Here is a 10,926-nt window from a genome sequence, read left to right on the forward strand (position 1 = left end):
CAAAAAAATATGTCTGTTTGCCGTAAACCGACCGACCCGGTAAAAAACTAGCCGACTGCAAAAAAAAAAAATCAGCATTTTGTCAAAATGACGCAAAATTCTTTTTTTGTCTTATATCTCGCAGACTCACCGACCAGCGGCGTGTTGAATAATTTTGTTACGCTGGACCACTTATCTATCATCCCAGGGGGGAGCTAACGCATTGCACGACACATATCTGTCTACATTTTCGGTCTTCTATATGCTTCTGGAAAGAACAGACCATGCAGGATTGAACCTGTACTTTTTTTTTTGTTGGTTTGCCACTGGTCTTGCCCCGCTCACGTCGTTCACCATCATGGTGTGGATTTCATATTAAATTTGACTTGTGCACTTTAACATTGCGCTTTTATTCTGGGACGGAAACACGCCCAGCAGCGTAATCACAACAAACATGGCAGCGCCCGTGTCCCCTTCATGTCCCCCCTGCTCGACTTCGCAACCAAAATAAAGGATAACGGCGTAAAAAAGGTTGATTTTTGATTTTTCGATTGAAATATCTTTATATCTCCCGACCGACCCACTTGAAAAATGTTGGGTCGGGTTACAGCAAACATACAGTTTATTTGGGGCAGACTAACATCGCTTTCAGCAGGGAGTACGGGTCTGGGCATCCTATCTCACACATCTTTGGTAAATAACGCTCTTTATGAGGGTCTGACAACCTTGCAGCATATTCAGAAAGTCCATCATTTCCATAATAAAGAAAGTTCCGCCATCACAGTGCGTGTACGTGTATCTGTGTACTGTAGTGGTTTTGCAGTCCACATAGGCGGCGCTACTCTGAATCACGTGACCAGTGACGTCAGGTGCATTACCTGGATAGCATCTTTGAGGTGGGAGGGGCCATGTCATTTGTGGCTTTGTAAGTCAGGAGGAGGAGTTTAAATGTGATTCTAAACTTGACAGGAGCCAGTGAAGAGACTCCAGCACCGGTGTAATGTGCTCTCTTCTTTTTGTTCCTGTTAGTAATCTTGCTGCTGCATTTTGAACCAGTTGAAAGATTTTTATGGAGCTTTTAGGACACGCTGCGAGCAGGAGTTACAGTAGTCTAATCTAGTCGTTACAAATGCATGGATAAGTTTTTCAGCATCGCTTTTAGGCAGGATTCTTCTGATTTTATCTATATTACACGGATGGAAATGGTCTGTTTTACAGGCTTGATTTATATGAGCTTTAAATGAGAGCTCCTGGTCCAATAAGACTGAGGTTTCTTACAGTAGAACTGGAGGCTACTGGAGATGACTATCTGCTCAGATAAAGCGTCTCGTACATGTTTAGGACCAGCACAATGACCTCGGTTTGTGTCCTCCAGGTTTTTATCTCCTTCACACAAGCACTAAGTCTGTCTCCTTGATCGCTCTGATCAGGTTTCATTGATAAATACAGCTGAGTGTCGTCTGCAGAGCAGTGGAAGTGAATGCCATGTGACCTGATCATGTGACCTAACGTGAGTAAACAGAAGTGGACCGAGTACTGACCCCTGCAAGCCTTGAAATAATTATTTTTACGTCCCCTGTCAACATGACCCATGAGCCAGGTACCAATCATTTGGTTCATGGCTAATTCTGATTCAGTCCCAAGGAAAGGAAAACAGACTAACATCATTAATGAAAAATAAACTTTTATTTGTTTATTTATATTAATAACATGTCCTAAATAAAATGATCAAAAATGGTCACTCAACAATATATATTACTACCATGCACAGGTATAACTTTGATTCATTTTCTTAGAAAAAATAGAAGTTGCGACCTTCACAATGAACTAAACTTAAACTTAAACTTGTGTCACATTTGTCATGAGAGAAAATACATGTATTATTTTATTCAAAGTCAGATTCATTTGAATCTGATAGGAATGCATTTTCCCACCAGCTTTCAAAACCAGTGTGACTTTCAGATTCACTTTATTCAGTATCACTGCTGCTGGTTGAGCTATAGGCCCTAGTAACTGACATTCCAAGACTATTGGAAGTTTGGGCCCGTTTTTTGTAGAGTTTCCTTTTCTTTTGATGGGGCCGTGTCACCTTCTTAGAGTTCCACAAATCTATTACTGTGTGTCACAACTCCCCCTCAGGGCGTCAGCCCTATTAACCTGAAATTTGGTGAGACTCATCTTCAGGGGTGGACCATCAAAAGTTATCCACATTTTTATTCAAAGAGTCACGGTCTCTGAGCGGCAAAGCTAAACATTTTGCCAAGAATTCAAAATAAAATTGCTTTTTGATGGTAAAACAAGATAAGATAAGATAAGATAAGATATTCCTTTATTGTCCCACATGGGGAAATTTCATTGGTGCAACGCAGGTAGATACAGAGGTAGATACAGAAGAACAGATCACTTATAGGAAGTCTGAAAAACACTTTCAGTAGAAGATCTCCTATAAATAAATAAAAACTCCCATAGACAAATAAATAAATAAATACCATTGCATGTGATCACGACAGTAATAGATTGCACATGAATTTCACAGTAATTGCACATATGACAGAATTGCACATCAGTATTAGGTTAGGTCAGTATTGCGCCGGGATAACGTGATGATCTCCGGGTAAGACGACTGTTCTCTGCAGTTTCATCAGTTCCTCCTTTGTGGAAACGCGGTTCGGCACCGGCCGGGGGGCGGGGCCGGAGCCGGGGGGCGGGGCCGGAGCTGGGGGGCGGGGCCGGAGCCGCGGGGCGGGGCCGGAGCCGGGGGACTCAGAGCCAAAACACATCGCAACGACACGACGAAAACACTCAATCCAGCCGAATAAAGTCAAAACAAGTTAATTTAAAGCGATTCCAGTGCGTGTTCCGATCGTTCGTGAAGTTCCTCTTTCATATAAACGTGTATATAAACGTGTACCGACGACACGCCGTACTTTAGCGCGGCCGGAGGGCGCGGGGGGGGGCTGGTGGGCTCGCTCGGAGCTAGCTCACATCACAACAACACAACGAACGCAACGAAAAACGCTCAAATCCAGCCGAAAAAAGTCAAAAACAGTTGAATTAAAAAACTATTCCAGCGCGTGTCCCTATCGTACAGTAAAATAGAAAAAATATACTAACTATATTTACAAAATATAGGAGATAAAACACAATAAGTGTGAGAAAGAAGAGAGAGCGTTTACACCGGGCTGCCAGCTGTACCAGCGCCTGAAGATGGGAGAAGATGTGACACAGATTCAGCAGTAGGCGTAATAAAAGGACAATTGGGGCGCGTTAGCGCCCCCTCCTCTTACGGCATGGCGGCGGTGTGGTGAGGGCCGATCATTGCCGCTTGCGGCTATATTTACTATTATTGCTGTTGTTGTCACTCTGTCTTTGTGCAGCTCTTGGGAAACTGCTTGTTTGGGAAAGGTGCTTTACAAATCAAGAGGAGCAGATCGAGCTTACTCAGTACATACTGTAAACACAGTATGTACTGAGTAAACAAAGCCCACATTTTATACACAGCACAAATAATAAGTGAGACTTGGGCAGACACTGTTTTACAGGACAAAATACAGTGGTGGAGACTAAGTGTAGTATGTGTTCTTCTGAGGTCTTATCTCAGTGGAATGCTCTGGTATTTGTGGCATCTGAAGCTGAAGGAGATACTGCCGAGAGTGTGTCCTCTGGGAGTTCTGCTGCTCTGGAGAGGATGGAGAGAACAACGATAACATCCAACACTTCTCATGTTGAAAAGACGCTCAACTGCTTAGACATGGGCCCTCTCACTCGGTGGGCCCCTGGGCTGGGTGGGCCCCTGGGCTTAAATCAAAGCTGCTATTTCAAAGAATAGACACAAACATTTCAAAAACTCAATCCTACCTCTGTGTGTTTGTAATGTTTGTAGATTTACTCACAGTGAGAAGAGGAACCAACACTTATACTCAAGTCATGTGACCCAGGACTGTTACACTGCACAATATATATATTCTGTTAAAAAACTAAAAAAAGTAAAAAATTTTCATTGGTTTCATTTCATCATCGGTTCAGCTTGTGTTCTAAAAATAGTTTTGAATGGCTTTTGTTGCGGTGGTCAGAAGTATGTTCCAGAGGTTTCCATTCAGTGTCCATGTCAAGGGTTAAAGGGCCAAACACATACGACTTGACTGTGCCTCATATAAACCTATTTCTGTTCTGAATGTGGACTCTGTACCGTATATTCACCTCAATTATGTAAAAAATTATAATAAATCTGATATTAAAATTAGACTTAATTAACCTGTTACCACCCACCTGCTCGCCGGCGAGCATTTTCTATATCTCAAATATTCTCTTACATCATCACTTTTATTTCCGTGGTCAATACCAGCAAGTTATACATCATTTTAAAGCTTATTTTCTCAACAAAACGAATATGTCATTGATTTACATTGAATAATATGCCCCAAGAAGCAATTGCCAATAGTTTGTGAGAAAGTCTCAACTTTTACAAACGCATGTCCTGTTTGTGTTTATGACGGACAAAACAGCTTTAATTCTGTACATCCTTGTGCTCAGTCTGTCCGTAAGGAATCATTGAAAAACAATATCCACTTGTATTTTTCCTGAAGTTATCCGATTTCGAGATATTGTCAAGTAAACAAACTTTTCTTCGTTTCTCGCCGGACGAGAATGCGCTTGTCCGGCGCATTTCTCCGTCCATAACACATGACCTGTTTGACCTATAAAATAATGTTGGATATCCTTCTTTTCTTCAGACTGTTTCCTACAGAATGAGACCATCCACGATTTTTTCTGTCCACGGGTTTGTTTTCTACAGCCTCCGCAAAAAAAATGCGCCGCTTGCGACGCACATGGATTAGTCTGTTTACATCTAAATAGCGCCGCGTGCGAATGACGTAGCTGAGATTGATTGACATATTATTCAAGCCAATAAGATTAGCTTTCGAAAGAGGGGCGGGACAAAGGCCTTATTGACACAGAATCTTCTGTGTTCTCGTGCGTAAGGCTCCGGGAAGGCTGTAAAGAGCCAGATTTCTCGGCAGGATTTTGCGCATAACGTTTTCTGATTTTATTAGCCTTTTGGACGTGCATTTTGTTAGATATATGTATTATTATACCAATACAAAAATAAAATAAAAATATTATTATTATTTATTTTTTTTAACCTCTATATGGGAAATTCATGGGTAAACTCATACTAAAACATTTTCACATTCATTGTTTTTAGCAGTTATAATAGGTTTTAGTGGCCTACAAAACATCAAAATGTATGTTTTATGATCATAGAGGAGCTAAAATTGTAATAAAACAGTTTGGCACAGTTGGCACATATTTGGATCACTTGAATATACTTTTTGATACAAAAAGGTCAAAAGCACCAAAATGCCTGTTCCTAGAGATCTGAAACTTTACACAGTTGTTGTCAACAAGATAAACATCATGTACAGTGAACAGCATAAGCACACAATGAAGTATGTCATGCTCAGGACCATTACAAATTGACAATATTCAGGCGAGACTAAAAAAGGATGTTTTGTTTATGTTTGGGCTTCTGTAGTGTAAGTTCTGAAGCCCTGACAGTGTGACATGTGCACATCTGCAGAAACTAGAAGGCCTAAGCTTTCTAATGATGCATCACACCTCCCTGTGCCTCCATCACCTAGCAACAGAGACCAGCCGCTAATGCTGAAACGTCATAAGGCGCTGGTACAGCTGGCAGCCCGGTGTAAACGCTCTCTCTTCTTTCTCACACTTATTGTGCTTTATCTCCTATATTTTGTAAATATAGTTAGTATATTTTTTCTATTTTACTGTACGATAGGGACACGCGCTGGAATAGTTTTTTATTCAACTGTTTTTGACTTTTTTCGGCTGGATTTGAGCGTTTTTCGTTGTGTTGTTGTGACGTGAGCTAGCTCCGAGCGAGCCCACCAGCCCCCCCCCCCGCGCCCTCCGGCCGCGCTAAAGTACGGCGTGTCGTCGGTACACGTTTATATACACGTTTATATGAAAGAGGAACTTCACGAACGACCGGGACACGCACTGGAATCGCTTTAAATTAACTTGTTTTGACTTTATTCGGCTGGATTGAGTGTTTTCGTCGTGTCGTGGCGATGTGTCTTGGCTCTGAGTCCCCCGGCTCCGGCCCCGCCCCCCGGCCGGCGCCGTACCGCGTTTACACAAAGGAGGAACTCATGAAACTGCGGAGAACAGTCGTCTTACCCGGAGATCGTCACGTTATCCCGGCGGACATCCTAAGGAAAACGCAACGAAGCAGACGGGCTGGACGTGAACTCCGAGAGAAGAGAGGGACAAACAGGAAGTCGGTTCCCGCCGTAGTCATGGGTAACGTGAGGTCCCTTCAAAATAAAATGACGGAAATAGCGAGCCTCATGCGGTCCCAGAGGATTTATAGGGACAGCAGCGTCTTGATTTTCACAGAGACCTGGTTAACAGCAGAAATGCCAGACTCTATTGTAGGTTTGGACAATTTTCATCAGCTGCGGGCGGACAGAACGAGAGAATACGGGAAGAAAAGAGGTGGAGGTCTGGCGGTGTATGTGAACACGAGCTGGTCCAAACCCGAACACTGCACAGTGAAGGAGCAGCTATGTAACAGGGATATTGAACTATTGGCTATTGGCATGAGGCCATATTATCTTCCCCGGGAGTTCTCACATGTGATTTTGATCGCAGTCTATGTGGCCCCGTCTGCCAATGCTGAAAATGCTTGTGAAGCACTGCTCTCCTGCACTTGTAGGCTGCAAACACAGCACCCACAGGCTCTCTTCCTCATCTCTGGTGACTTTAACCACGCTTCTCCCTCTTTTGTTCTACCAACATACACCCAGTATGTTACCTGCCCCACCAGAGAGAATAGAACATTGGACTTGTTTTTTGCCAACACCAAGGAGGCTTATTCCTCTTCCCCCCTCCCTCCCCTGGGCAGCTCGGACCACAACCTTGTACATCTGAGGCCTGTGTATGAACCCATCGTGCGCAGGCAGCCTGTGGTGTCCCCTGAGGTGAGGATGTGGTCTGCTGAGAGCGAGGAGGCTCTGAGGGACTGCTTCATCACCACTGTCTGGACTGAGCTTTATGACCCACATGGGGAGGACATCAACACCATCACAGAGTGCATCACGGACTAAATCAACTTCTGTTTTGAGAACATTGTTCCCTCCCGGACGGTGCGGTGTTTTCCAAACAACAAGCCATGGATTAACCGTGAACTGAAGGCTCTGCTGAAGGAGAAGAAGAGAGCCTTCAGGTCAGGGAACAAGGAGGAGCTGAGGACTGTGCAGAAGGAGCTGAGGAGGAAGATCAGGCAGGCTGAGGCCGGCTACAAGAGGAGGATGGAGGAGCAGCTGCAGCAAAAGAACATTCAGGGAGTGTGGAGGAGCCTGAAAACCATCTCGGGCTTCAAAATCCCCCCTGCCCAGACAGAGGGGGATCTACAGTGGGTGAATGATTTAAATGCTCACTTCTTGAGGTTTGATCGGTCACCCGCCCCTCCCCCTGCACAGCTGCATGCTCCCTCTTCCACAGCTGGACAATGCCCTGCATCTGTTCCTCTTCGCTTATCTGCCCCGGACCATCAGCTCCCCACTTCGCCTGGAGTCACCCATCCCCCCAGCACACTGTCCCCCTGCGAACCACTGACTGTCACAGCAGCACAGGTGAGGAGTGAGCTGAAGAGGATTAAAGTGAGGAAGGCAGCAGGACCTGATGGCATCAGCCCCAGGCTCCTTAAGTCCTGCGCAGATGAACTGTGTGGAGTTATGGAGCATGTCTTCAACATGAGCCTGAAATTGAGGGTGGTACCACAGGTCTGGAAGACCTCCTGTCTGGTACCTGTGCCTAAGACACCGCGCCCCAAAGACCTCAACAGCTTCAGGCCAGTGGCTCTCACGTCCCACCTGATGAAGACACTGGAGCGGCTAGTCCTGGACCACCTCCGCTCCTCCGTGAGCTCAGCCATGGACCCACTGCAGTTTGCATATCGGTCTGGCATCGGAGTGGAGGACGCTGTCATCTCCCTGCTGCACCGCTCTCTCTCTCACCTGGAAAAGCCTGGCAGCTCTGTGAGGATCCTGTTCTTTCATCTCTCCAGCGCCTTCAACACCATCAGCTCCTGAGGGACAAGCTGGAGACGGCTGGTGTGGAGTACGATCTGCAGAGTGGATCCTGGACTACCTCACAGACCGACCCCAGTTTGTGAGAGCCCGGAACTGTGTGTCTGACACTCGGACCTGCAGTGTGGGGGCGCCCCAGGGTACTGTCCTCGCGCCCTTTCTCTTCACCCTTTACACTGCAGACTTCAGACATGGCATGGACAGCTGTGTCCTGCAGAAGTTCTCTGACGACTCTGCCATCATCGGACTCATCACGGACGACGATGATGTGGAGTACAGAGGACTGGCGCAGGACTTTGTGGACTGCTGTCAGCGGAACCACCTCCTCATCAACGCGGGGAAGACCAAGGAGATGGTGGTGGATTTCCGCAGACGCCACCCCACTGCCCCCTCACCAGTGAACATCCAGGGACGGGACATTGAGAGAGTGGACTCATACAAGTACCTGGTGTTCATCTGAACCACAAACTGGACTGGACTCATAACACAGACGCACTGTACAGGAAGAGCCAGAGTCGGCTCTACCTCCTGAGGAGACTCAGGTCTTTTGGAGTGACAGGGCCACTCCTGAAGACCTTCTACGACTCTGTGGTGGCATCAGCCCTCCTGTACGGTGTGGCCTGCTGGAGCAGCAGCATCACAGAGAGGGAGAGGAAGAGGCTGGACAGAGTCATCAAGAAGTCCAGCTCCGTCCTGGGCTGTGCTCTGGACTCGATGCAGGAGGTGGGGGACAGAAGGGTCCTGGCTAGATTCACATCTATGCTGGACCATGAGTGTCACCCCCTGCAGGACACTCTGTCCCCTGCAGGATACTCTGTCCACTGCAGGACACTCTGTCCCCTGCAGGACACTCTGTCCGCTCTGGAGAGCAGCTTCAGTGAGAGACTGATCCACCCTCGCTGTGTGAAGGAAAGGTTCCGTAGGTCTTTCCTTCTGCTGCTGTCAGACTTTATAACAAACACTGTTAGTCCTGAACACTCGCAATACTGACCTAACCATATGCTGATGTGCAATTCCGTCATTTGTGCAATTACTGTGAAATTTATGTGCAATCTATGTGCTGTCGTGACACAGATTCATGTGCAATTACTGATCACATGCAATGGTATTTATTTATTTATTTATTTTTCTATAGGAGTTTTTGTTTATAGGAGATCTTCTACTGAAAGTGTTTTTCAGATTTCCTATAAGTGATCTGTTCTTTTCTTCTGTATCTACCTCTGTATCTTCCTGCGTTGCACCAATGAAATTTCCCCATGTGGGACAATAAAGGAATATCTTATCTTATGCTGATGCTAACGTTAATGCTAAGACCACGGCACGAGAAGAAATGTTCCATCTAAATAAAAGCGGAAGAGGAAGTGAAGGCATTCAGTGCGCCTCTGCTGGCCAATTGTGAAAATACACAATATCTGTTATGCACTTTTCTTCACGGCGTCTCGAGGAGAATATAATCCATGAGTTTCAAACAAATCAGACAATGTTGAGTTTTTCACACAATGGGTAGGGGGCGCTATAGAGTACATTTGTTACATGGTATTTATTATTTCCAATCAGACATAAAAACACATTAGTGAGTGAAATATGAGCTCCGTAGATCAATTAAAAAAAAGGCGTAGAGCTGGGTTTCGATTCAAATTTCAAGAATCGATTTGATTCCGATTTTTACGTTTCAAAATCAATTTTTTCCGATTTTCTCAGATTCCACCCGATTCGATCTGATTTCGATTTGATCCGGGGGTTAATGTTATTAAAAATGAAAAATGTATTTGAAGTGTTTCCTTCACTTCATGACTGTGTAGAGAAGCAACATATTAAAACTAGTATTATATCAATATGAAACAGAGTCTTGTAGTTACTGATGGAAGATGATGAAAAGGTCAAGGGTCAATTTACCTTCAAGAAAGAGAATCCAGGAGTCAGGAATTATCTTTCTTGAAGGTAGATTGAAGTTCACTGAGGGAAATGTAGAAAAAAAAAAAAATTAAAAAAAAAAAAAAAAGTTTTAAAAAAATCAATCTTTGGACGTACGAATCGATAATCGGTCATTAATATGCGAATCGATTAAAAATCGGAAAATCGATTTTTTTCAACCCAGCTCTAATTAGCCGTGACTTGTCCTTGAAAAAACAGGTCAATGTCGTTAGATGCAGAAAGTGTTGTTTTGAGCTCGATCGGACAAAAAATTTGGAAAAAAAAAAAGAGTCAAACTTGGGGGGGCCAGTTTGATTCAACATGGCTGACTTCCTGTTTATCATAGAGCAATGCTCCAGGTGCGTTTTACTCCTCAAAGGTCAGAGGTCACAGGGAGCTCTATCACTGTCCCAAGTCTCATGTGCCTAGGCCAAAGATAAAGAGTTTCATGTTTTTCTTTTTGAACTAGTCGACACTGTTGAGACGAGCGTTCTACAAGTTCCATTTTATTGGAGTTCAGGCCGAGCCGATCGTGTCTATGACCCATGTGTGATCTATGACCCCATGTGTGACCTATGACCCCATGTGTGACCTATGACCCCATGTGTGACCTATGACCCCATGTGTGACCGATGACCCCACCCCATGTGTGACCTATGACCCCATGTGTGACCTATGACCCCATGTGTGACCTATGACCCCATGTGTGAACCTATGACCCCAGGTGTGAACCTATGACCCCAGGTGTGACCTATGTCCCCACCCCATGTGTGACCTATGACCCCATGTGTGACCTATGACCCCAAGTGTGTATACAGTATATACAGTACATACAGTGTATACAGTATATACAGTGCATACAGTGCATACAGTGCATACAGTGCATACAGTGCATACAGTGCATACAGTGCATACAGTG

The 10,926-nt window shown here is 45.0% G+C and overlaps 1 protein-coding gene across 1 annotated transcript in view; it reads right to left on the reverse strand.

The window, feature by feature from the left end:
- arhgef12b (Rho guanine nucleotide exchange factor (GEF) 12b) overlaps nucleotides 1–667 on the reverse strand; it is a 121,164-nt gene extending 120,497 nt beyond the window's left edge. The window contains exon 1 of the mRNA XM_072445465.1: nucleotides 621–667. Within this exon, the coding sequence (XP_072301566.1) occupies nucleotides 621–667 (47 nt within the window). The remainder of the gene's footprint in view (nucleotides 1–620) is intronic.
- Between the last annotated feature and the right edge of the window lie 10,259 nt (nucleotides 668–10,926).

The sequence above is a fragment of the Eucyclogobius newberryi genome, unplaced genomic scaffold, assembly GCF_026437365.1.
Source record: "Eucyclogobius newberryi isolate DKJ021-1_F unplaced genomic scaffold, fEucNew1.0.hap1 SCAF_15, whole genome shotgun sequence".
NCBI classification, from domain to species: Eukaryota; Metazoa; Chordata; class Actinopteri; order Gobiiformes; family Gobiidae; genus Eucyclogobius; species Eucyclogobius newberryi.